This window comes from Budorcas taxicolor, chromosome 2 (genome assembly GCF_023091745.1).
Source record: "Budorcas taxicolor isolate Tak-1 chromosome 2, Takin1.1, whole genome shotgun sequence".
Classification (NCBI taxonomy): domain Eukaryota; kingdom Metazoa; phylum Chordata; class Mammalia; order Artiodactyla; family Bovidae; genus Budorcas; species Budorcas taxicolor.
Window position 1 is genome coordinate 75,432,097 of NC_068911.1, and position 27,872 is coordinate 75,459,968.

Sequence of the window (27,872 nt, forward strand, 5' to 3'; positions counted from 1 at the left end):
ACATAGTGGAGCCAGGGCTTGAATGCAGTCCTGACCGCCAAGTCCACACCCTTAAGTAGTAAGTTCACTTCAGTTCAGTTCAGTAGCTCAGTCGTGTCCGACTCTTTGTGACCCCATGAACTGCAGTACACCAGGCCTCCCTGTCCATCACCAACTCCCAGAGTTCAGCCAAACTCATGTGCATCAAGTCGGCGATGCCATCCAGCCATCTCATCCTCTGTCATCCCCTTCTCCTGCTTCCAAACTCTCCCAGCATCAGGGTCTTTTCCAATGAGTCAACTCTTCACATGAGGTGGCCAAAGTATTGGAGTTTCAGCCTCAGCATCAGTCCTTCCCATGAACACCCAGGACTGGTCTCCTTTAGGATAGACTGGTTGGATCTCCTTGCAGCCCAAGGGACTCTCAAGAGTCTTCTCCAACACCACAATTCAAAAGCATCAATTCTTGGGTGCTCAGCTTTCTTCACAGTCCAACTCTCACATCCATACATGACCACTGGAAAAACCATAGCCTTGATCAGACAGACCTTTGTTGGCAAAGTAATGTCTCTGCTTTTGAATATGCTGTTTAGGTTGGTCATAACTTTCCTTCCAAGGAGTAAGCGTCTTTTAATTTCATGGCTGCAGTCACCATCTGCAGTGATTTTGGAGCCCCCCAAAAATAAAGTCTGACACTGCTTCCACTGTTTCCCCATCTATTTCCCATGAAGTGATGGGACCAGATGCCATGATCTTCGTTTTCTGAATGTTGAGCTTTAAGCCAACTTTTTCACTCTCCTCTCTCCCTTTCATCAAGAGGCTTTTTAGTTCTTCTTCACTTTCTGCCATAAGGGTGGTGTCATCTGCATATCTGAGGTTATTGATATTTCTCCCAGCAATCTTGATTCCAGCTTGTGCTTCTTCCAGTCCAGCGTTTCTCATGATGTACTCTGCATATAAGTTAAACAAGCAGGGTGACAATATACAGCCTTGATGTACTCCTTTTCCTCTTTGGAACCAGTCTGTTGTTCCATGTCCAGTTCTAACTGTTGCTTCCTGACCTGCATACAGGTTTCTCAAGAGGCAGGTCAGGTGGTCTGGTATTCCCATCTCTTTCAGTAGTATTAAAGTGACAATAAAATTCTCTTGCCCTTTGCTTTAAACCACTGGTGTCCATCTGCTTCCTTTTAGGGAGGCTGTTCTCAAAGGGTGGTTTTCAGTCACGTGGGTGTTCCTGAGTCTGCTTCAGAGTGTCTGTGAGGTCTAAACTATTTTCTTAAAAAATACCAAATTGTCATTTGCCTTTTTTCACTGCTCTGACATTTGCATCTACGGTGCTAGAGTTGTGGAAGTAGAGCAGGAATCAAGGCAGTGGCACCAAACTGTAGGAGGAGTCCTTGTTTTCTTCACCACCATTTTTGGTAAGAAAAAAAAAAAGCCAGTTCACATAAGAACATCTTTGATGAGGCAGTAAAAATTATTAGTTTTATTAAATCTTGACCCTAAGGAACACATATTTTTAATATTCTGTATGATGATAGGGAAAGAATACAGAAAGCATTTCTGCTGTGGGCTAAGCACTACAGCTGTCTCAAGGAAAAGAGCTGTGTGACTGTGTCAGTCAGGAGCCAAATGCGCATTACTTTTTCATGGAACACCATTTCCACTTGAAAAAAAGAACTGACAAACTATGGTTATTCAGACTTGGGTATTTGGCAGATATATTCTCAAAAATGAATAAAGGAAAAACCTGTCATTTCAGGGAAAGCAAATGATAGCATTTGTTGTCAATGTTAAAATTGGAGCTTTCAAGGAGAAATTGGAATTCTGGAAAACTTTTACCTGAAGCTGGGAGAACTGACTTATTTGAAAAGACCTGATGCTGGGAATGAGAAGGGGATGACAGAGGATGAGATGGGTGGATGGCATCACCGACTCAATGGACACGAGTTTGAGTAAACTCTGGGAGTTGGTGATGGACAGGGAGGCCTGGCGTGCTGCAGTTCATGGGGTTACAAAGAGTCAAACATGACTGAGAGACTGAACTGAACTGAACTGGGAGCTTGACAGTCTCCCAATACATTATGATCTTCTCTAGAGATCAATGGTGATATTAACAAATGCTATTTTTGAATGTTACATAATAAAATTTGTCAAAATTTGGAAAATCTGCCTAGCAATGTGCTGATATTTTCCAAATGATCTATGCATGATGGTACAAAATCCATCCAAAGGGCAAGATCAATCAAAAGTTCACTGATAGTTTCAGATTCCACACTGAAACTAATTTAAGAAACTACCATTTGTAGAGTTTTAATGTTTATCAAAGAAAAATATTCACAATTGCTTCATAAAGAAATTGAAATACTCCCTATTTTCCAACTACATATTTGTGAGGGGATTTTCTTCCGTTACTTTAATCAAAACAACATCTCTCAACAGATTGAATTCTTAAGCAGATATGAGAATCTAGCTATATTTCATTAAGTCAGACAGTAAAGAGATTTGCCCAAATGTAAAACAAGTTCATCCTTCTCACTTAATTCTTTTCATTTTGAAACATGATTGGTATATTAAGTTGTTTTCATTAAAAATCTGTTTTATATGTAAACATATTAAGTTAATCAAGACATGTTTTTAAATTTTCTATTCTAATTTTTAGTAAATATGGATAGATAAGTCTCTTCTTAAACAAAAGCTCTTTGAAGTCATCTATAATTTTAAGAGCATTAAGGGATCCTGAAACCAAAATGTTTAAAAACCATGGTTCTAGGATCGTTCCTTATCTGTCCATCCTTCATACTGCCACCATCTTTCCAATCTTAAAGTGATCATGCATGTCCCACCTACAGCTTTCCTTAGCATGCTGACTGAGGCCTTTGGTGATCTATATCCTGCCTAAATTCCATTCCTTCATTTTTCCACTCCCTTTTAGGCAGGTTGACTTCCACCCATAATGAACTTCTTATAGTTCTTCCCAAACAATCCATGCTCTGTTATTTCTGGGTCCGTATACATGCTTTCCCCCTGCCTACCTAATAGGTGTCTACTGATATGGCTTCTTCCCAACCTTCCCCCATCTACCAGCACCACTGCAACTAATTGGTCAAATTCCAACCAGTCTACAAAACTTACCCTAATATCACTTCCTCAGGAAATCTTATCTTAACCATGCCCTTCCCTGGGTAGAATAAATTCCTCCCTTTAATGCAGCTCAGACAATAACCAGTTATATAAGATTATATTATAATTATTAGTATAAAAATCTGTCTCTCCTAATAGACAGTCAGTTCCTTAAGGGCAGAGACTATAGGTACCTAGTTCAAGCACAGTGTTGATATAGAGTGGTCCCTCAATAAATATTTCCTAAATAAATGACCCTAAGTTTCCTTCCAGGTTTAAAATTATGTCACCCATCCCTGTAATAAATATTTTGAACCACAGTCTTTCTTGATTAACAGAAGGATGCATTTGTTTTATTGCTACACATTAACAAACATGGACACTTGAATTTTCAATCAAAGAGATCATCTCCTCAGATCTTTTCTCCTTTTTTGTCCTTGCAAGGACAGTTCTGGAGAAATTTGGTATGTTAAATTTGATGTGTTTTAATAAATTATAATGCACATATATTTATTAATAATAGATATTCCACACCAAGGCATCAGCAGGAATTAATTTTTTAAAGTCTTTCCTAACAGGAATATAAAATTATGTAAGAGCTCAGTATAATAAGCTCACAAAGAACAAGAAAGAATAGAAAAAATTAAAATAGAACTACTAAAGAACTATGAGAGGTTTCTTAACAGCAACACTGTAGATGAAGCCCCAAGAAACTCTGTTCACTATAATCTTTAATGTCTCAGCCTACCCAAATACTGAGCAAACCCTAGGTCTCCTTGAAGACAAAAAGCTGAGTCTAGAACTGGACTGTCTTCTCAGGATTTAGAGACACCAGCATGGTAATTTCAAAGAGACGTCTATACTTCCTTTTGATCAAGACTCGAGATCTTTATTCTGGCCCCTGATAAGTGAACAAAGCTAAAGAATTATTTATTTTTAAATAAATGTTCATGATTTTGTGTCATCTCAGAGAAATCAAAGTCATTTATGAAGATTACTGGAAGATTTTCTACATTAGATATGTTTAAAATAATTTCATTTTAAAACTTAGGAGCCAGGAGACTCTATGAGTAAAAGCAGTTATTTCTTTATGGAAAAGTGTTGCCACATATATGATAAGCTATTTCGATGTCAATGAGGTTGCTTGCTTGTGTGTGCTCAGTTGTAACCAGCTCTTTACAACCCCATGGACTGGGGGCCTCACCAGGCTCCTCTGTCCATGAAATTCTCCAGGCAAGAATACTGGAGTGGGTTACCATTTTCCCACTCCAGGGGATCTTCCTGACACAGGGATCAAACCCACATCCCTTAAGTCTCCTGCATTGGTAGGCAGGTGCTTTAAAGAGGTTGAGGAAGATTAAGTGACAAACTCAATGCCACAAACTCAGTGCTCACAGACTTTGAAACCAACTGCTGCAAGTTTTCATTCCACTGTCAATAAAGAAACCAAAATCAGTTCCAGTAAATGCTTAACTACAAAAGCAACCTTTCTTGTCCCTTAAGAGAGCAGCCAAGTTCCACAGAAAATTTTAAAGATATTTTTCTCATGCTTTGTCATTTTCATTTAGCACTTGGGAAGAACCCTTATCCATTCAGTTCATGACAGGTGATAAGAGACAGGTGGATTACACATCCCTGGTTATTGAAGGCTTTCAGTTAAAGGCAAACTCCTTCCCCACTGAAAAGTACCAACGCTGTGATTATTCCACAGCTGCCTAGAGTTGAAATGACTGTCGCCATTGAATTTAACATAAAATGGCTGAAACCATTAATTCTACTTTGTGCATCTACCATGAATTTAGAAGGCACAAAATAGAGAGCTGATTGACTTTTAAGTAAAACAGAATAACTGTTCCAAACCTTCTGATCCATATACCACTTGATGGAGCGTAAGAAAGAGCTTTGTCCCATCACAAATCAGAAGTTCTTTTTTCAGAACTAGTAGGGGATATGGCACAATTTTTTGACAAGTCTGATCATTTATAACTTATCTGGAATATACCTTCATAATAGCAGGAAATATAACAATGGTATCATATTATGAATATGAATTCAATGGAAAGACATAGGTATTAAAACATTTTTTGTCACTGGGACAGACCTGGGAACCAGTAATTCAGATATACACTCAAAAAACATACAGTATGCTGTATCATTTTTCTTATGTCACTATAAGATGTAGAATTTCTCCTTCTCTGGAAACTCACTATCTCCATGCAATGAACTGCCAAGAATTAGAATGCCATTTAGGGATAAACTACTATGGTGACTAGAGTAAGTGTGGGGGCAGAGGACAGTAGGTATCTGGGGATAGAGAAATGTCACAGATGACTTCCATGATTATTCTGATGCCATGGTTGTAGATCATTGTACAAGATGACTGATGTACTCATTGCCTTTCATTGTTATTGTTTCTATTTTCTATATGGACTTAAAAAATGAGATTCTTGGCACAATGCAAAATAAAATAACTGCTAACTCATGTTTCAAACTTTATGTAGCTGATTTCCTGTATTTCTGACAGTTCTGTCACATTTCCAGCAGATAGAATTTCTTCCCTCCCCTGGGAAATTGAGCAGGTCCACTCCACATGTCTGCCTTGTCTCCTGCCTTCCTCTTCCAGCCATGGGGTAGGCGTGTGTGAACGTGCCCCTGTCCTCTGCACTCCCCAGTCCATTCCTGAAGCTCCACAGTCAGCTGTAGTTCCAGCAAGTTAGGGCCTTATTGAAGGAACAGTGGCTTGAATTGCAAAGATGCTTGAAACCACAACAGAGGAAATGGTTGAAGGAAGGAACTAAAGATAATTAGATTACGATCACTGACACTAACACAGTGCTTCCTATTCTGGAAACTAGTCTAAATGTTTAATGCAAATAAATTTATTAATTCCTTAGTAACCTGGGGGGTTCAGTTCTCATATTATCCCCATTTTATAAATGAAGACTGAAGCCCTGAGGGGTTACATTTTTAAAGTCATGCCGCTCAACAGTGGCAGCCAGGGTTTAGAACAGAAGGAATTTGGCTCCATAGTCCATTCCTTTACTACCCTACACCTAATGAAAGATTCAGGAAGATGAAGACTGTCATGGAACACTTAAAGAGCAGCAGACAGGAAAGGAAATACATTCTGCATTGCTTCAGAAGATACCTCAGGAAGAACCTAAGTGAAAAGCTAAAAGGAAACAGCTCTGACTTCTCTGTCGATGCTGACAGTCAGGCCTTGCCTTAGAACCAGTGTTCAATGACGCTGGTAATTAGAACAGTGGTTGGGTTACACAAAATTCTTTTCCTACCCTGAGATTTTATGAGTCGGCGGTATACCACTGTATTGTCCCCAGGATATTTTTCTTTGGAGTGTTAGTAAAATATGATAAAAGGAGGAGGGAGAGAAATAATGGGTCCCTGCAAGGAGATCCAGCCAGCCCATTCTGAAAGAGATCAGCCAGCCCTGGGATTTCTTTGGAAGGAATGATGCTAAAGCTGAAACTCCAGTACTTTGGCCACTTCATGAGAAGAGTTGACTCATTGGAAAAGACTCTGATGCTGGGAGGGATTGGGGGCAGGAGGAGAAGGGGATGACCGAGGATGAGATGGCGGGATGACATCATGGACTCGATGGACGTGAGTCTGAGTGAACTCCGGGAGATGGTGGTGGACAGGGAGGCCTGGCGTGCTGCGATTCATGGGGTCGCAGAGTCGGACACGACTGAGCAACTGAACTGAACTGAAGTAATTTTATCGACAAACATTCTTGGCACTAATCTTTACCAAATGTTTACTATGCTTTGGGGTAAAGGTATCAGAACAGACATTTGATAGACATATAAAGTTGTCTTATTGAAAATTAGATTGGATATTTCTAAGTTAAAATTTGTAGTGCAGCATGAAAAGCACTACTTAGACTTTATATTAAAATAATTAATATAAGAAATATTAAATAATATCTTGGTTGATTTTCTTAATCTCTCTCATTCTCTTGCTTTCCTAACCCTCATGTATTTTTTTTAAAATTGCAGGCTATTCTTATGCAAGAAGCTAAACGTAATTAAATGTGCAGGATGAAAAGATGGCACAGGCACTGTTGGTACCCCCAGGACCTGAAAGCTTCCGCCTTTTTACTAGAGAATCTCTTGCTGCTATCGAAAAACGTGCTGCAGAAGAGAAAGCCAAGAAACCCAAGAGAGAACAAGACAATGATGATGAGAACGAACCAAAGCCAAACAGTGACTTGGAGGCTGGAAAGAATCTTCCATTCATTTACGGAGACATCCCTCCAGGGATGGTGTCAGAGCCGCTGGAGGACTTGGACCCCTACTATATCAATAAGAAAGTGAGTGTTGATTTTATCCTTCCCATAAATCTTTAACTTGGAATTTTAATATACTTTTCTGGGGCTCATGGATACACTACACCATAAGTTTTCTATTGTTTAAGATTTTATAATACTTATTTTCACTTATTTTTAAGTACAATATAATCAGCAGAAACATAAGAAAGGAAGTCAAGATCTGGCCAAAGTGAAGTGATATAGAGATGAACCATTTCTACAGTTTCACAGTCACTGATATTGGAAAAATTAAAATTGACACCAACAAAACAAAACATCTGTTATTGGTGACATATTTAAACACATAGTAAAAAACAGAATAATAGCTATATGAAAGAGGAGTCACAGGGTACATATCCTTATTTTTTAGTTGTTTGACTTGAGGTTTCTTCACAATAGATTTGTATTCTAGAGGGTAATAAATAATCTTTTATTTAGCATCCTCCTATAGGAAGATAGAAAAAAATGTTCACCCAAAGATACATTTTTTGGGGTCCAATAACCTGATTGGGAGTTTCTGTTAAACGTAATCTATGACAGGCTAGATTCCAGAACGCCTACATTCCAGAGTTTTTTTCACTCTGAGAAAAAAACAATGTCGAAACAGATGACAAAAAACAGAAACAGAAACTCAAGTTTTCCCATCTATATATGATTTAAATCAACAATTATGACTGTGTCTTTCTAATACTATAATAACCACATAATTCTGTCAGAATTAGCTAGTTTTTGATGTTAAACCAACTGTACAGTATTTTATAGGAAGTGCAAAAAATTCATGATAGATTGTGTGCTCTCTAATTAGGTATTTTGGCAGCTTACAACCATGATTTATATTTCACATTCACAGACATAAAAACTGGCCCATGTAGAAACTAAAGAAACATTAATATCGCCAAGAGTTATTGGCTTACAGATTAAAGGAAAAATTGAGCACTTTTATTAGACAAAGCCAGCCCTTTTAAAAGGAATGGCTAAAGAAACTGTATTCTTTAAGCAGCATACAACATATAAGATCAATGATGGCTAAAGAAACTGACAAACATTCAGACCTGGAACTAGCACTATTGCTCTGAAGGAGTGCTTCTGAAACTATGTACATACAGAGGATAATGTTAAAATACAGATTCTGTTTCCTTTTAAACTAGCTGCATGAAAGGTGGCATATAATATATATTCATACAGTTCTAAAAGTAATTTATTCCAGTACTTTACTATAGAATTGGTAAAGAAAATTTTGAAATTTAGTTACTATATTATTACACATGTTGATGAAAGTGAGATATTCCCCAAGAAACTAGAAGAAAATTCTCCTCTGGAAATTATTGATTCAAACTATATATTTGCAAAGATACCTTCAAGAGATGGCAGTATGACTTATACTTTGACATGATTAAAAGTATTTGCTACTTAAAGAAAGGAAGAGTCCTTAAGATAGGGAATTGGCAAAATTAAGGAGGAGCAAAAGATAATAAGGAAGAAAAATATTAACATTTTCTCAGGGAGACAGATTTTCACTTAGTAGTAGTCCTGAAAGTACTTTCCTCTCAGAAAGTCGTTTCACTGGGGAGAGCCTACACTGTGCCACCTAATCGAGACGTCATCAAACACCCATATTAATTAATTAAGTCAGCTTATTTGGACTCCACGCTCAACAAAGATTATCTTATAATTCGTCTTCCCATAGATCTGCTTAAAGGAAAGAATGTGCTGGCTATGCTACAACAATTATTCCAGCCCATGTGACAGTGATCTATCTGGTTGTATATAAATAGATTGACATTTTAATTTTATATCAGGCTTTCAAGCTTGGTTAATGTGAGTCTGCCGCTAGGAAACAGAATTGCTCTCTATGTGCTAACAAAGTCAGTTTTTATTGCCTCCCTGTCTCACAACAAGAGTAGAACCCATATTTATTCATAATAGGCCATGTGTCATCTTAAGAGACATCTAGAGTGTATCCTGTTGTTTGCCCTGCTTTCCTTTATGATAAGTCTATAAGGATGAAGACTGAGGGACTGTTGAAGAAAATAGCTCTTGGGACAGAAGGAGCTATGTAGGAAGCTAATGGAGAAGTTCTGGAATTTAAAATATGGTATAGAGCTTGTTAATTATATGGAATAATTGCAGGTGAAAGGCGTTTTAAAATTATAAAGCATTATGAAACTTTGATTCCATCAATTAATGTTACAATTTTACATACCTAATTGAATCATATAAGCAAAATCACAATGCATTTTAGTGGCATTCCAATTGATCAGATGAAGCTTGGGACTAGTGACAGTGATTATGGTAATAGCGAAAATTTGCTATGCTCATACTTTGTCAGGTATTGTTTGAGTGCTCTAACTCGTATAACTTATGTCATATTCAACGAAAAACAAGGCATGTACTATATTTACCTCATTGTATAGATGGGAAAGTGAAGCACAGAGAGGTTACGTAGCCTGTCCAAAGTTACACTCCTTAAGTGATGAATTAGGATGTGAACCTAGGCAGTCAGGCTCCAGAGCTCTTAATCACTAAGCAAAACTATATACTATGTTTATCATATAATGAAAGAAAATGTTTTTAAAAATTATATAATTTTCAATTCTCTGATGGATATGGTTCTACTCAGAGAATGTATTCTTGCGTTAAGTAGTAAAAACTTTAGTGAACCTGTAAAATGTGCGTTTACCTGGAAAAAAAAAGCAAGCACCATTCCATAGTAGATAATAACCAGTTTAACATACTTCCAGATATAAGATTCATCATCTTAGTAGCAATATATAGTACTATTTTCTTAAGTCACATCATTACTTATCACTTCTTGGAGAACAGATTTTGGAATTGACACTATTGATCTCTCCTCTATTTATCAGTCATTCTCTCAAATAATTTTCAGTTTCAATGTATCTCTCAACAAAAGAGCCCTAAATCTCAAATGCCTTTCTTGTCATTTGTTCACCATACAGGACTTCTCAGACCTCAAGGTTTTCTTTCTGTGAGGGGTTGTTCTCTAGAAATGAACTGGGATTGTGTTCTTAAGGTCTGCTTTATTCCAGAGTCAGTAAATTCACTGAAGATGCCCTTGGCATGTCATTTTTAATCCCCTTAGTACTGCAAAAGCTAATCTTATGGGAAGAGGTGAGGCTTCCATGTTTAAAGAAACAGTTCATTTCTGTTCACTCTAACCTTGGAGATTTTTCAAAATAAAATCCTCTCAATGTTACAGTTGGCTTTTTCAGGAATATTGTTTAAAAAAATGAGTAAATGCACCTTAAACTGTGGTAAACTTTACATGTTATTGCTGTCATTGAATGTCTAAACAGACCCAGATTGCTTGAATATAATATTAAATGATTTAATCCTATGAATTCAAAAAATATTTTAATGCATCTGTGTTTGAAGAGCAGGCAACCCAGTGCCCACTCTCCCTTGTGAATAATCTCAGTGCTAGTAAAGAATAGCTTATTTTCCCTTATCAAAGCATTTTTCAAATCTATAGATTACAGTTCATAGAAAATAGTTGGTTAGGTCTATGGTCTTGAATACAAAAAGGCAATGTGCAGAGAAGTTGCTTTCTCTGCGCTTTACGCTTATATATAAATATTTTCTATTCATTAAATGTAAATATTATACTCACAATATTCTGTTCAAACAGAGCATGTTGTCAGTGAAAATGAATGTCTAGGATACAGCCCTTAGTTAATCATATAAGCAACATCACAATGCATTTTAATGGCATTCAAATTGATCGTGTAAAACTTAAGAATAGTGAAAACATATTCATAACTAAATGGTTATATAGAATAGATATCTTTAAAGTAAATAGCATCTTAAAGGCAAACACAGTTAATTGAAACAAGAGTTTATTTGCAATCCAGGCTATTAAATGCTGTGTAAAAACAAAATGAAAAAAAAAAAAAAAGTAGCTAACTGGTTCTTTATGCTCAATGATTTATAACAACTTCTAAGCTAGTCCTCAGTGGAATGAACTGTACAAATAATTGCTGCTTGACTATAATTACAAGCAGCATGCCAATGCGTGTATATTAATATACTAAGACTTACTGGAAAAGGGAAACAATTGGGGAGTGATCAAAAGGCAGTGTGATTTATCTGGAAAGACATAATGGTGGAAATGATTTTGACAGCTGAGGACATTCCTGGAGAGTAGGGATTTTCAACCCGTGGCTGCATATAGAATCACTAGGGGAAAATGTTTAACATACCATTGTCTATGCCCATCCTCCAGAAATTAATTCTGTTGTTCTCGGGTGGATCCCGTATAACAGCAATTTTAAGATCACCCCAGGAGATTCTAACATGTGGACAAAACTAAGAACATTTGATATAAGAGTGGGTCACTGTAGATGGAACCTTGCATTACATGACCTCTCAGGTGCCTCCTTCCTCTAGGGTTCTATGACACTCATCTTGAGAATCAGAGTGAGAAGTTGATAGTAAGAGGGATTGACAAGTGAACTGAATTGGCTGGAACAAAGGTGCTTTGGTGGGAAAAGAAATAAAAGATGATTCCAGAGAGACCTAGTAGGTAATCACCATCTGAGCCACCAGGGAAGTCCCAAGAATACTGAAGTGGGTAGCCATTCCCTTCTCCAGGGGTCCTCCCAATCCAGGGATTGGACCCGTGTTACCGGCAGATTCTTTACCATCTGAGCCACCAGGAAAGCCCCGCTTAAATGCTAAATTTGATTATAGGTTTCAGGTCATAGGAATTTAGTGACAGAATGCCCTTTGAGATGATGCATTTCAGCCTTATTCTTAATGCGGCTGGTCCTTCTCAGTATTACAGCAGATCCGTAGAACCAGCAAAACCAGTTTATTCAACCTGTTTGAACATTTTAAAGTAGGACAACTACCACAGGGAAAATAGCTTCATAAACTTTGGAGTTAAAAGATTTGATATAATTAAAATATTTATAAAAGATTATTTTAATACCAGTATGTACAGAATAATCTGAAAATTTACCAAAACTGGGGACAGATGGTAAGCCTTAAATAGAATTAGAGTCCACAAAGTTAATTTACAACTTGATACAAATTTTGTGTAGGATCATCAGTTTGTATTGGGAAGTTGATACCTGAGAGACAGATTAGATAATAGTACATGGTATCTTTATTTGTAGTTATATGTTAATTTAGGGGAGAAAAAGTGATATCTAATATGTTTATACTTACACAAACTGGCTTAAACAAGTTCAAACAAATCAGGTAAAAAGTTTTTATGTGTGTAAGCTCTTCATGTAAGCCACATGTCTAATCTAGTAATTTTTTCTCATGTGTTCTTTTTCAGACTTTTATAGTATTGAATAAAGGGAAGGCAATTTTCCGATTCAGTGCCACCTCTGCCTTGTATATTTTAACTCCACTAAACCCTATTAGGAAAATTGCTATTAAGATTTTGGTACATTCATATCCTTTTTATGTGAATTGTCTAAATGTTGTTTCTAGTAGCTGATTTTATAAAGAATGTCATTCTTTTTATAATATATATATAATTCTTTCAGATTAATTGGTAACCTTGTTATTTAATCTATTGTACTCACTGATTTTCTGCTCTTTATAACAAGATTGTTGTAGAATGACAATTATGATTCTAGTAGTATAAAAAAACTATGATAGTAAATGAAACACACAGTGTAGCTGGAACAACAGCAAATCTCCTTCGAACTTTTATTAACCTCAATTAGACCATATATAACCACCATTAAAGAAGCATAGCCTACTGTGCTTAGTATTATTATCTATATTCCAAATGTTCAAATTTTTGTGCCTTAATTGGTTCTGTGTCTTCATCACCTGGATTTTCCTTCCTTCCTTCCTTCTTTTCTTCCTTCAGTAAATATTAAACTACTATGCATCTGAATGATAATATCTATTTAAAAATCATTAAACTTAAAACTACTTACAATGATAGTCAAAAACTATATGTAAAATGACATAATAAGTATGGATTTCAAGAAAACTCTCAAGAAGTGATAATAAACTAGCAAGGTGATCTTCAGAGGCAGTGATCCAAAATAAGCATCTTATACAAACAGATTCAAAACAAGTTAATATACAAACTAAAATAGAGACCAAAGAGACAGGGTTAACCTAGAGACAGGGAAAGAGGACTGATAGTCTTTTGAAGTGCTTTTGAATTCTCCCAGTCTATGGTTTGATATTGGAAAGTATTTACATTTTAAAACATGAAGATGTACTTCAAAAAATGTAATCATAAGTTTTCTTAGAGTGAAGGCTGGGTTGAAATTCTAAGAGAAATCATTACAGCTAATTCTTAGAAAGGTTTAAAAACAGTGTGTGCTTAGGTATGGTATGGACAAGATACAGAAAGATAATTAAATATCCTGATAAGGTCCTGTACTCGCAATTGAAAATAAAAAGTTAGAAAATAAAACTAGCTCATTAGCAAAATTTGTCTCTCCCCTTATTCCTATGTGGTAAATGCTAAAGGAACAAGTTCCATCACTGTCAGGCTACTAGAGTTCCTAATTGCAGTAGAATCAATCAATGTAATCCTTGAATACACAGAGCTATACATTCTCAGGCTTATTATATTCCATTCATTAACCTTTTGTCCATCAGTGGAAATTTTAAAGGGTATCTGAAGTATAACTTTTAGACTTACACTAGAAAATTCCCATTTGCTTCAAACAGAGATCTCTTTTCTATTGAATTCAGTTTTGTGAGGGAATGATGCGAAATAAAAAAAACAACGAACCAAGAATACAAAGAATATATGACAGACCTCAGAGTTTCATTGTTTTCTTTGTCATTGTTTTAAAACAAATAAGTAAAATTAATTTTACAGGTAACTTGGTTTTTTTGTATTGGATTATTTGTAAATGGCCACAATACTGTACTAGCATTTATTCCTTAACTATAATCTACTTTATTCAGCATGCTTATCATGTGCACTATCTTGACCAACTGTGTATTTATGACCTTGAGTAATCCTCCAGACTGGACAAAGAATGTAGAGTAAGTAAAAATGATTTCTTGGAATGAGAAATGCACACTCAAATTCTCTAGCAATCTCCTTTTAATTATGGTCTGACTTATGGTTTCCACTTTTTGAAGTCAAACTAAACACTTCTAAGAAACTATTATTTGCATAATATGGAAAAAACAAGGGAATTTTTTTTTGGAAGGGGGCATATTTCTCCTATGAGATAGATATTTCTTCCAACAAATGATAGCATTTGATTAAGAAAGGTTGTTAATTATATATACTAGCTGGTAAGCTAAATAATCATTTATCATAAAAGTTAAGATTGAATCACAATTATGCATTTTAGATAAAATACAATGACCATTTAAGCATAAATAAAATTATTTTATTCCAGTATATTACTACTATTCTTATATTCTGATAAAACTGATTTAGGTATTTAGCTCTATATCACTAGGCAATTCAGTTATACACTATATCAGTTCAGTTCAGCTCAGTCACTCAGTCATGTCCGACTTTTTGTGACCCCATGGATTGCAGCACGCCAGGCTTCCCTGTCCATCACCAACTCCCGGAGTTCACTCAAACCCACGTCCATCGAGTCTGTGATGCCATCCAGCCATCCTATCCTCTGTTGTCCCCTTCTCCTCCTGCCCACAATCCCTCCCAGCATCAGAGTCTTTTCCAATGAGTCAATTCTTCACATGAGGTGGCCAAAGTACTGGAGTTTCAGCTTTAGCATCATTCCTTCCAGTGAACACCCAGGACCAATCTCCTTTAGAATGGACTGCCTGGATCTCCTTGCAGTCCAAGGGGCTCTCAAGAGTCTTCTCCAACACCAGAGTTCAAAAGCATCAATTCTTTGGCACTCAGCTTTCTTCACAGTCCAACTCTCACATCCATACATGATCACTGGAAAAACCATAGCCTTGACTAGACGGACCTTTGTTGGCAAAGTAATGTCAACTTTGAATATGATTTTGAATATGCTATCTAGGTTGGTCAAAACTTTCCTTCCAAGGAATAAGCGTCTTTCTTTGAATAAGTCCTTTGGATTTCATGGCTGCAATCACCATCTGCAGTGATTAGGTACATTAAAAAAAACACACTTAAGTGTTTAAGTTATTTTGATGTTTAGTTATATTTAGATACATAGATTATTTAGACACACATGTGTGCTAGAAACATCACAAATCTGTAAAGGAAGCAAAATGTCTTTGCAAAACCATATTCAAATAATAACAAGGCTTAAGGGGAAAATGTGATTATGGACAGATCTCCCAAAACTTTTAAAACTTTGTAATTCGAATACTAATAAAAAACATAACAATCCCAATAAAAAGACACTGACCCAGTTAAATCTCTGTGGACATTTGTACCTAAAGTCTTAGCCAGCAACCTCTCTGCAGTCTTAAACCTGGGCCTTATCCTTCCTCCCTTGAAATGGAGACCCTGGCAATGATATCATCAAAGTAAAACATTTGATTCAATATTTTAATACAGAGGGAAAGGTCTAAGCACAGTATTTTGGGCATGTTAAACTACACCCTGCTTGCACTTAAGAAGGAATGTCTGTCGATTTTTCTGCAGTAGTATTAAGGTCTTTTATTGCTTAGGATATTGTATGTAAGTGTGAAGGAAAAGGTACCCCTGATTATTTCAAAACATTAATGCACTGAGGAAAACTGTGCTTTAACTAAAAATCTTTGCATTATAACAGCATTATTCCCCAATTTGTCAATCACATATAAGATTATTCATGAAAGAAACATGCTTTTTTTTTTTTTTTTAGTGAAACAGAAGGTGTTTAGCTTAGACAGTCTATTTATGTAATGGGCTAATACAATGATCAGGTATTTGTTTTAGTGAGAAAGAAATTGTATGTTTTTACCATTGTATTTTTAAAGTAATGTCCAATAGGAGATAAGCTATTATAACAAATACTGACACTTTCATTGCTGTTTTTTATAGATTTCTATGAGAATTTACAGAATCATTCTAAGCCATCATTCATCAATGATTTAACAACTTAAAGACTTTTTTGACAGTAGATTGAAAAAGCTCCCTAGAAATTATTTTAGTAGAGAATCCAGTTCTTATGTTGAGGCAAGCCATGTAACAGAATTCTCAGTTAACATTTACAATTTGGGGCTTAACAAGTGGATATACCTTTATAAAACTATTCTGTATGTATTTTTCCCTGCAGAAATTATTGACATACTTAAACATGTATGAATTTATTTATATAATGTTATTAAAAGGCAGTAAAGGGGACACAAATATCATTATTTGAATATGCAGTTTTCTTTTAAGTTATTTTTAGAGATGCCTATATCCATTATGAAAAGTCAGCTTTACAAAAGCTTTTGACTTTACACTGTTGGAAAACTTTGCACAGGTTTCCTAATCAATTATCTCCAGTCACCTGACAGCAAGGCAACAGGAAAACATGCAAAATGTGATTCCAGTAAAAGAAACAAACAACAAAAAACTTAAAAAAAACAGAGTCCAGTGAAAAGAGAAGTCAGTTTTGACAGGAAAATACAAGTCACTCATAGCAGAAATCTTTCCTATACAGAGAGCTGGCATACCAAGGACCATATTATATAGTGAGAGTCATATTATGTAAGGCAAATCATTTCTATAGATATCAAAATTACAGGGGGAAAACACTTTGTAACATGGACAGAATCAACAACATGATTAAGAACCTAGTGGGGTCAGAGCCAGGAAAAATCAAGGTCCCCCTTGATTCTCACGGACCCATTCAATCTAGCTTTCTAACAGGTATATCTGAACACCTGTCCTGTGCAAAGCTGTCTTAAATGTTAAGCTCTAAGACCCTCTTCCTTGGATAGCTATCAACACTCACCATGTATTCCTTCCCCAAATTTTCTTCCTTTCCCAAAAACAGAAATAGGAGTAGGGACTTGAATCTTGCTCCTAACAACTCTGTTAATAACTTAGCATTGCCTAAGCATAAACCATGGGGCACTATCTACCAATATGATAAACAGAACATACATGGGAGCTGTCTCTTATGGTCTTCTGTTATGCTTGGAATCTCTCAAACAGAAATATCATGGCGATTATATGTAAATATACAAAGATTCAAACCAAAACACAAGTAACCATAAGCTTGGCATTGGAAATTATCTCTCTTCCTAATAAAATCAGCTACTTCATAATAAGAAAAGAGAGCAATTATTCTTACTCTTCATGAAATCAATTGCATTGTTTAAAAAGGAGAAAGAACATTCCTAGGAAAACTAGACATAAAAATTCTGACATACATTTTCCTGTGATTTCTTTGCTCCCTCATAAGAGAGAAATTTCTACAGGAAAAAAAAACTGCAAAAAATAATTTCCCTTTTTTTCATGTATGAAATACTAGTAGACTGGAAAATATAGTGAATTTTAATAAAAGTAAATTCAGTCTTCGTGGATTGAGTGAAGTGATCTGAAGAACAAACTTAGATCATACTTTTTAAAAAGAATACAATGTTGAAAAACAAATACTGTCTCCCAACTATTTTTGGAAGAAACAGAAATAACTTATATTGTCAACATTCAAAGGAGAGGGCTGGTAATGCTCTACCAAACAGCAAATAGAAAAGTATTTCACTAGTTGAGGGACTGAAATTTGAATTTGAGCATGTTTAAATGAGAGTCCCTTGGACTGCAAGGAGATCCAACCAGTCCATCCTAAAGGAAATCAGTTCTGAATATTCAATGGAAGGACTGATGCTGAAGCTGAAGCTCCAATACTTTGGCCACTTGATGCGAAGAACTGACTCATTGGAAAAGACCTTGGTGTTGGCAAAGATTGAAAGCAGGAGGAGAAGGGGCTGACAGAGGATGAGATGACTGGATGGCATCACCGACTCAATGGACATGAATTTGAGTAAACTCTGGGAGTTGGTGATGGACAGGGAGGCCTGGCGTGCTGCAGTCTGCGGGGTCGCAAAGAGTTAGACATGACTGAGCAACTGAACTGAACTGAAATGATTTGGCCAAGTGCATAGATATAGTAACTGATGTGAGGTTAAATTCAGGAATTTTGTTATCCTTGAATTTTGGTAATTGTGTAGACACATACACATAGAACACTAATGAACTGAAAATTTTTGGTGAGCATATGAGAGAAGCAGATTTACAGCGTTATGCCTGAATCTTAAGGATATAAAGGGGAAGTTCATTTTTGATATTAAATACATAAAATATCTCCTAAATTATCCTAATCATTAAGAAGTCTGAATGAAATGTTTTATTATAATAAACAAATCCAAGAAATGTTATCTCTAGAGCTATACTGTCTAGTGAGGGAGAAGGGAGACACATGCAGCTTGAAATTTGAAACTTGAAATGTGGCTACTTTTAATTGTTGAAGAGATAACATTTTAGACACATTGGTTTAAATAAAATAATAACACGCAAATTAAGTTTACTCATTTCTTCTTTCTATTTGATTACTAGAAATTTGAAAACTAGATACATAGCTTGTATTAAATTTCAGTTGGACAGTGTTACTCTAGAGGATCAAGCCTGATGATTATCCATAAAACACAAAACTATTACTATCAAACCTAAATATTTAAACAAGATCAAATTCTTAGTAGAAGGTATTCTCTCTTCAGTTTAACCCTTTACTCATAAGACTAAACTAGTAGATTTTTGGAGGTGGGAATAAGGAATTCCATCTTAGTGAACTGAAAAGCCACAAAAGAATCAGATTTGCTATATTTTAACAGTTCAAATGAAATTGCTGATTTTTGTTTGGATGCTTTTCCTAGGTACACATTCACTGGAATCTATACCTTTGAGTCACTTATAAAAATCTTGGCAAGAGGATTTTGCTTAGAAGATTTTACATTCCTTCGTGACCCATGGAACTGGCTGGATTTCAGTGTCATAGTCATGGCGTGGGTATTTTTAAAAACATGTTAAGCTCAATGGCATGAAACAGTTGTAGCATGAAACAGGTTGTTGCGACATATTTTAAATGTAGAGTTTGCTTGTTAGCCAAATTAACTATATGCCTCATATATTTTGAGAATACATATTAGAATATATATTGCAAGGTAAATGTATCTGATAAATGAGCAATAAATGGAATTACTTTCATGTCATAGTCTTCTACTTCATCAAAATGAAGTTATTCATTGACTATAAATTTAATACCACCAACTGTACTTTAATTAGTTTTGCAAACAAACGTTCATATTAGTGAAAACGGTATTGAAATAAAGCAACAAAATTTTATTCCTTAAAGGCAGCTTTTAGCACATGGCACCCTAAAGTCTAGCATTTCCATAAAATTCAAGGGGCTCTATAGGCCAAACCAACCCACTTTTCATTCTGTATTTAGTATAAGCTTTGCCAAAACTATCAGTAACTCTGATTTAATTCTACAGGTATGTAACAGAATTTGTAAACCTAGGCAATGTTTCAGCTCTTCGAACTTTCAGAGTCTTGAGAGCTCTGAAAACTATTTCTGTAATTCCAGGTAAGAAGAAACTGGTGTAAGATGGTAGACCCCTTATATCTCCAACTTTTCTGTTATTGTGTTTGTGTGTGAACTCCCTATTACAGATATGTGACAGAGTTTGTGGACCTGGGCAATGTCTCAGCGTTGAGAACCTTCAGAGTTCTCCGAGCATTGAAAACAATTTCAGTCATTCCAGGTGAGAGCTAGGTTAAACACCGAGACTGACTTTAAATACACCGTAATAATACTGAGGTTGAAATTACACGTGACATTAGCCTTGTTGCTTATTATGTTTGTTTTTTTATCTTCAAGAATGCCAAATGAAATTAAATGTTTATTTATAAAGTCAGCCTTTGAGTTTAACAGAGAATTGCATGAGGCGTCTATACAAAATACTAGTTTTGCTCTCTTTCTCACCCACTTTTTTGTGCATTTATGATGTAATGTTTTCTTTTTTACATCCTATAAAAGCTTTGCTATCATGGCTTTACTAACTGATTTAGATTTTATCATTTACTGCAGATATATTTTGAAAGTGGATCTCCTCTTATAAAGGAGAAAAGATTATTACTGAATGGCATGTAATACATGGCATGGGATTTTTATTATCTTAAAATTCTTTTCTCCTCTAAACCACTGCAACTTGGAAAGCTAGTATTAAAAAATGGTTGGAGAGAAACAGCCTCCTGAAACACAAAATGTGAAGTGAAAAATAATTGCAAGTTCTTCTTTACATGGTCACGGCAGCACATAAAACTACACATTAAAGCAAAAAAAAAAACAACTTCCTGCCTAGATATTTACCCTTTCATTTTAAACCTCCCAAAAGCACACTGCTCATAAATAAAATCTGCTCTTCATCCATTTCCCAAACCATCTGGCTGTCCACAAAGCTTTGGGGTCTAAACAGACAGGCAACTGTTTGTGGGGAGAGAGAATGTATATGACTATTAAGACTCGGTGGCTTGGGACATTCTTCCTCAGCTGACCTCATTCTCTCTCCACAGGTTTAAAGACCATCGTGGGGGCCCTGATCCAGTCTGTGAAGAAGCTTTCTGACGTCATGATCTTGACTGTGTTCTGTCTGAGCGTGTTTGCTCTAATTGGTCTGCAGCTGTTCATGGGCAACCTGCGGAATAAATGCTTACAATGGCCCCCAAGCGATTCTGCTTTTGAAACCAACACCACCTCTTTCTTTAATGGCACAATGAATTCAAATGGGACATTTGTTAATGTAACAATGAGCACATTTAACTGGAAGGATTACATTGAAGATGACAGTAAGAAATATTGCTCCATTGTTAATCTTAGTGTTGCTGAATGAGTTTTCAACTATAAATAGTTGAGGCTGTGGGCTTGAAGCCATCTTTGTAAATTACTTTTTTTGTGTCCACTTTGGAAATGACTGAGATAAACAAATTTTATTTATCCCTAATGTGAACAGGATAGATATGAAATAGTTTATTCTTTATATTAACAGGTCACTTTTATGTTCTGGATGGACAAAATGACCCTTTACTATGTGGAAATGGATCAGATGCAGGGTAAGGAAAATTTTTTTCAAGATATAGAACACTTTGGGAAAAAGCAAAAGTAAATAGGAAGAAAATATACAAGGGTAGTCTTGCATGTGTTTAATAAAGAGTGGTGCTACCTACCTAGGAAGTACTTTCTCCATCTTTTGGGATTGGTATTTATTCTAAACTCATAGTGATTAAAATCATCCCTTTGTGTGAACACCTTTTATCCAGAATTTCACAGATAAGATGTACATGAATTTTTCTTTCAAGAATGAAGGTCCAGTGTCTGTCTTATCTGAAAATCCATCAGAGTCATTTAAGAACTACAGGGAAGGAAAAACAAGATGGGCACATTTTGACTGATGTTAGGATGTGTTCCCTCATAGCTCAGTTGGTGACGAATCTGCCTGCAATGTAGGAGACCTGGGTTCGATTCCTGGGTTGGGAAGATCCCCTGGAGAAGGAAATGGCAACCCACTCAGTATTCTTGCCTGGAGAATCCCATGGACAGAGGAGCCTGGCAGGCTATAGTCCATGGGGTCACAAAGAGTCGGACATGACTTAACGATTAAACCATAAACCACCACCAGGATGTGTTGATGGGACAAGATTTGCCCTGATTGGAAAAGATCCAGGCTGTAACATGGTCATCAGGGTGCAAACCCAGTTGGAAAACTGCTTTGAGAAACTCAGATACTCTTGAAATTGGATGAAACCCTGTATATAAGGAATCCAAGTGGCAGATGTATGTCAAAGGCATGTTCTGGTCTGCATCTGCATATTTTACAGTTCTTTTCTGTCACATTACACAAGAGACGCTATAATGTCTTAGTCATCCTGCTAGTCTCCCATACTTAACATATTTTGCCAAAAGTACTGCAAATTAATTATAAGTCAGGGTGCTGTGCTGTGCTTAGTCGCTTGGTCGGGTCCGACTCTTTGTGACCCCATGGACTCTAGCCCACCAGGCTCCTCTGTCCATGGGGAATTCTCCAGGCACGAATACTGCAGTGAGTGGCCATGCCCTCCTCCAGGGCATCTTCCCAATCCAAGGATCAAACCGGGGTTTCCTGCATTGCAGGTGGATTCTTTACTGAAGCCCATAACTCAGGATCAAGAGTGAAATTTTTTAAAGCCAAGGGATAGCAATAGTGACTCTTAGATAGCAGAACTTACAGAGAACATATTTTGAGTCATCCCAGAAGATTGGAGAAGGAACTGGCAACCCACTCCAGTGTTCTTGCCTGGAGAATCCCAGGGACGGAACAGCCTGGTGGGCTGCCGTCTATGGGGCCGCACAGAGTCGGACACAACTGAAGTGACTTAGCAGTAGCAGCAGCAGAAGATGGGAAACTGGTGTGGTCATAAAGATCCAAGAGGATTATAAAACCATATACCAGTAACAGAGATAGAATTTTGGGGAATTTTTTTTTCCTGATAGTTTTTCCAAACTTTGATAGGAGAGGGTGGAAAACAGGAGCATAAGTTCTACAGTTCATATACGTGTGTGCTAAGTCACTTCAGTCGTGTCCAACTCTTTGTGACCAATGGACTGTAACTTGCCAGGTTCCTCTGTTCATGGGATTTTCCGGGCAAGAATACTGGAGCGGGTAGGCATTCCCTGCTCCAACTGTTCATATATACCTGGGTTAAAATACCAACTCCACCATTTACAAACTCTTGACCTTGGAGAAGAGTGAAGCTCTCTGTATTTAAGTCTATTTGTTTCTAAACTGAAGAGTAGTATCATCTCTCCCTTCAGGCTGTTATGGTGATCAGTTACTGAAGCACTTGGACTGGCACCTGGTCTGTCATAGACATTTATTGAACATCGGCTATTGTTTTTATTATTACAGTTAATGTAAAAGCCTAGATAAAATTTTGGAAAGGGTTGGTTAATGTATACTTTATCTCTATTAAACCACAGTAATCACTTCCCTTTATTGAGTATCTGTTATGGGTCAGGTAATTTACACAGTAAAATTGGTAGTCACTCTATTGTTAAACATCAAATAAAATTCTAAAGAAATCTATTCCATTTTAAGACTCCCTATAAGGCTATAGTAATCAAGACAATATGGTATTGGGAAATACTAAATATAGATCAATGAAAGGGAACAGAGATTCAAAAAAAACAGACTACAAAAACGTAGTCAACTAATTTTTGACAAAGCAAATTCAATTCAATAGAGACAGGAAAGTGCTTTCAAGAAAGAATGCTAAAAGAATTAGAGATTCATGTGCAATGAAATGAACTTACATACAGCTTTATACTGTACACAGAAAGTAACTTAAAACCAATCATAAACTTAAATGCAAAACACACAAAACTATAAATATTCTTTAAGAAAACAGAATAAAAGCTATATGACTTCAGATTTTTTGATGAGCTTTAAAGTATAACCCCCATAGCATAAAGAAATAATTTATAAGTTGGATTTAAAAGCTTCTGCTCTGCAAAGACACTGTAAAGGGAGTGAAAAGACAAGCCACGGAGTGGGAAAAATATTTGCAAAATACATATCTGATAAGTGATTTGTACACCCAATACACAAAGCACCCTTAAAATTAAAAAAGTAAAATAACCCAATTTTAAAATGGGCAAACTGAACAGATACCTACAAAAGAATATACACAAATGGCTAATATGGATATATGAAGATGCTCAACGTCATTTGTCATTAGGGTGTTGAAAGGTAAAACAATAATGAGTTACTATTATATATCTATTAGAATGACTAAAATTAACAACAACAAAAAAAAACCTGACAATACCAACTGCTGGTAAAGATACAAAACAACAGGAATGCTTATGCATTCACTGCTGGCCAGAATGCAAAATAGTACAGTTACTTAAAAGACAAGTTGGCAGTTTTTTACAAAATAAACACAGTCTTACCATATAACTCAGTAATTACTGCACTAACTATTTAGCTAATTTGAAAATTTATATCCACAAAGAAGCCTGATGTAAATATCTATTTATACCATCTATATTCACAATCACAAGAAACCAGAAGCAATCAAGTTGTCCCTAAAGAGCTGAAAAGATAAATAAACCATGGTATATTCATACAATGAAATATTATTGAGTAATAAAAATAAATAAGCTATCAAGCCATAAAAATATTGATGAACCTTAAATGCATCTTAATAAGTTAAAAAAAAAAGGCAATCTGAAAAAGCTATATTCTATATAATTCCAACTGCATGATATTCTGGAAAAGATACATAATAGAGATGATAAAAAGATCAATGTTTTCCAGGGGTTCAGGGTAGGGGCTTGACTGGGTGATGTATAGGGGATTTTTTAGGGTGGAGAAATTATTCTGTATGACTCCAAAATGGTAAATATTATTTGTCAAATTTACAAAACTTTATAGCACAAAGACTTAATACTATATGCAAATTTTTTCTAATCATGTGAGGACGAGAGAGCTCAGGTTGAAACACAGAATGTGACAAGTATCTAAATACATTTAAATAATAAACCGAAGGAAGGGAATAGGTATTAATCTAAGTAACTTTGGAAATGAATGGAGCCTATAAGACTAAAGGCAAAAGGAACTATACTCTTCTTGATAAAGTTGTTTCCCATCACAGTATGGGTTAACAATCCAGAAACAATTATGCATGTACACTGGCACTGAAAAATTAAGTATATAGATAGTAGATGACAGAACTCAGGTTCCTCACTTTTGGAGTGAGGGGTTACAGATAAGAAAAGGGAGGAGTCTGGAATGATCCAGCAATAATGAAATAAAGTTGGAGAAATGACTATGACCTGATGTTTAGTTTAACCTAGGCACAGGTAGCCATATGCATAGTATTAGAAACCAAGATCTGGGTGCCATGTTTATCGTCAAGGCAGTGTAATTGCTTCTGGGCCCTCAGTTGGCAGGGCGAGGAGACAAATGTGTATAGACAAACACAGACACACATTTATCATGATTTCTAATGCCACTGTTCAATAAAAGAGCAAAGGCTCCTTGGAGAAATGGTTGATTCTAGGACTGGGGCAGGAAATATGAAAGATGAGCCTGGACCATATCGTAGTGCCAGAATCTAAGAAAGTGTGGAAAAACAAACAAAAACAAAATACATACCACCATGGATTATGGCAAAGAGATATAGGAGTCACCTGAAAATCTCCCAATGGCCAAAAGTGGAACAACATAAGCAAAACTATACAATGATATTATACATATAATTGCATTATAATTCAAAGTGTAAGATGAATATCCATGAGTATATACTCATAAAACAGATTGAATAATAGAAAAATAAATAAGATAATAGATAAATCTCATGTAGAATTCCAAATAAATTTCTGCACATACTCGACTGTTAAGAAGGTAGATCATAATTCCCTGCTCCTTGTGTGTAGGCGACACATAATGACTATTCTAAAGACAGCAGGATGGAAAAACAAGGGAAAAAAAGAGTAAATTTACAGTGGAGAAACCAGACAAACACTATCTCAAGTCAGGTGATGAAAGTTACTATCAACAGTGATAAGTCATATTGATAGCATGTACCCTTGATATGATGTAAGATAATGATACTTTACATCTGTGGTCTTCCTCCCAAAAAATCCATAACCTCAATATCTAATCATGAGAAAAACATCAGACAAATCCCAATTGAAGGAAATTCTTCAAAATACTTAACCAGTATTCCTCAAAAATGTCAAGCTAATCAAAAACAAGGGCAAATCTGATAAGCTGTCACAGCAAAGAGGAGCCTTAGAGAGACACGCTGACTAAACGTAATGTGGCCTCCTGGGTGGGATCTTGGAATGTAAAAAGGATATTAAGGAAAAACTGAGAAAATAAGAATGAATGATGGACTTTGGTTAATAAAATGTATCAATATTGATTAAAACATACCAACGTAAGATGTTAGTAATACAAGAAACCAGGCATAGGACATATGGGAAGTTTCTGTACTCTGTAATTTTTCTGCACATCTAAAATTATTCTATAATAAAAATTTTATTTTAGAAATTTTTACAGAAGTGGCTAACTAAGTAACTCATTAAGCAGTTCCCTACCTTTTGGCTGTTTTCTGGGTTTTCATTTTTAATCATTGATTGCTGCCACTTTGAAAAGAGAGGTGTCCGTGCAAAAATGTGTGATTTCTGCCACTCTGCCATGCTAAATGTCTATAAATAGGACTCCTGTGCACCTAAGTTTTCTATTGGTTTTCCTGATAAATTTCATCTGATAACAGTTTCACTGTTGAGCAGTTACCTAAAGTGTTCCGGATATGAAAGCAAGAAAATTCATCACAGACAGCAACTCTGGGTTTTAACAATTCCTATAAATCAATATGGATTCAAATAGCTATAACTGCTCTGCTGAGCCCAGCTCCATTCCTCTCTCTTGCAGCCAATGTCCAGAAGGATACATTTGTGTGAAGGCTGGTCGAAACCCCAACTATGGCTACACAAGCTTCGACACTTTTAGCTGGGCTTTCTTGTCTCTATTTCGACTCATGACTCAAGACTACTGGGAGAACCTTTATCAGCTGGTAAATGTCTTTGTCCCTTTGGGTTGCAATAACAAAATGCCATAACAGAAATACATTTCTCACAGTTATAGAGACTGGGGAGTCCAAGATCAATACACCAGCATTCTGGCAAGAGCCTTCTTCCTGGCTCATAAGCTGATAGCTTTTTGCTGTGTCATCACCTGGAGGAAGGGACTAGGGATCTCTCTGGAGGCTGTTTCTCTTAGGCACTAATCCCATTCATAAGGGTCCCACTCTCATGACCTAAGCACCTCTCAGAGGCCATACCTCCTAATACCATCACATTGTGCATTAGGATTTTAACACATGATTTGGTAGGACACTCGCATTCAGAGCACAGCAGTAAGGTTCAAAATAGCATGCATAGAATTTAAATTTATGAGCATATATGAAATCACAAGTATAGGCATTTGTCTATAATACTCTAAAATACTGAGAAGGGTCCATCATAAAGCGAGTGTGCCTAGGATCCCAACTGTTCATTCAGTCAGTACACGTATTTTGACATTCTTTGTTGAGAAGCAGTCTGCTAGGGGCTATGGAGGATGCAGAGAATGTTCATGACTTGAGCTTATAATATAGTTGTGGATGTAACAAGAACATGTGAAAATATTTTAAAATTCAATTATATAAGATTTTCAAATTCAACTTAAGGTTAATCAGCACTAGGAGGGAAGAAAGATGTTATCTCTAGATGATGCGGAAAGACAGTGTGGACTGAGTAGTAACTCCACTGAAAGGAATTAAAATAGTGTTCTTACTTGTAATATTTCCCTGCATTATAGACTCTAAGAAAAAGCATTTTAGTAGTCCTCAAGTGTATATGCAATATGTATAAATTTAAAATGTGTATGCTTACATCGAATGACACTACAATCATGTCTCAAATAATTTTACTTGTGTGTGTGTGCATTTTAAAATAAATAATCTTGGTCAAATG

General features: G+C 36.1%; 1 protein-coding gene across 1 annotated transcript in view; it reads left to right on the forward strand.

The window, feature by feature from the left end:
- The first annotated feature begins 7,167 nt into the window (after positions 1-7,167).
- LOC128043229 (sodium channel protein type 3 subunit alpha) overlaps positions 7,168-27,872 on the forward strand; it is an 84,642-nt gene continuing 63,937 nt past the window's right edge. The window contains exons 1-8 of the mRNA XM_052635523.1: positions 7,168-7,431; positions 12,731-12,849; positions 14,332-14,421; positions 19,186-19,314; positions 19,985-20,076; positions 20,888-21,160; positions 21,361-21,424; positions 26,791-26,932. Of these exons, the coding sequence (XP_052491483.1) occupies positions 7,168-7,431; positions 12,731-12,849; positions 14,332-14,421; positions 19,186-19,314; positions 19,985-20,076; positions 20,888-21,160; positions 21,361-21,424; positions 26,791-26,932 (1,173 nt within the window). The remainder of the gene's footprint in view (positions 7,432-12,730; positions 12,850-14,331; positions 14,422-19,185; positions 19,315-19,984; positions 20,077-20,887; positions 21,161-21,360; positions 21,425-26,790; positions 26,933-27,872) is intronic.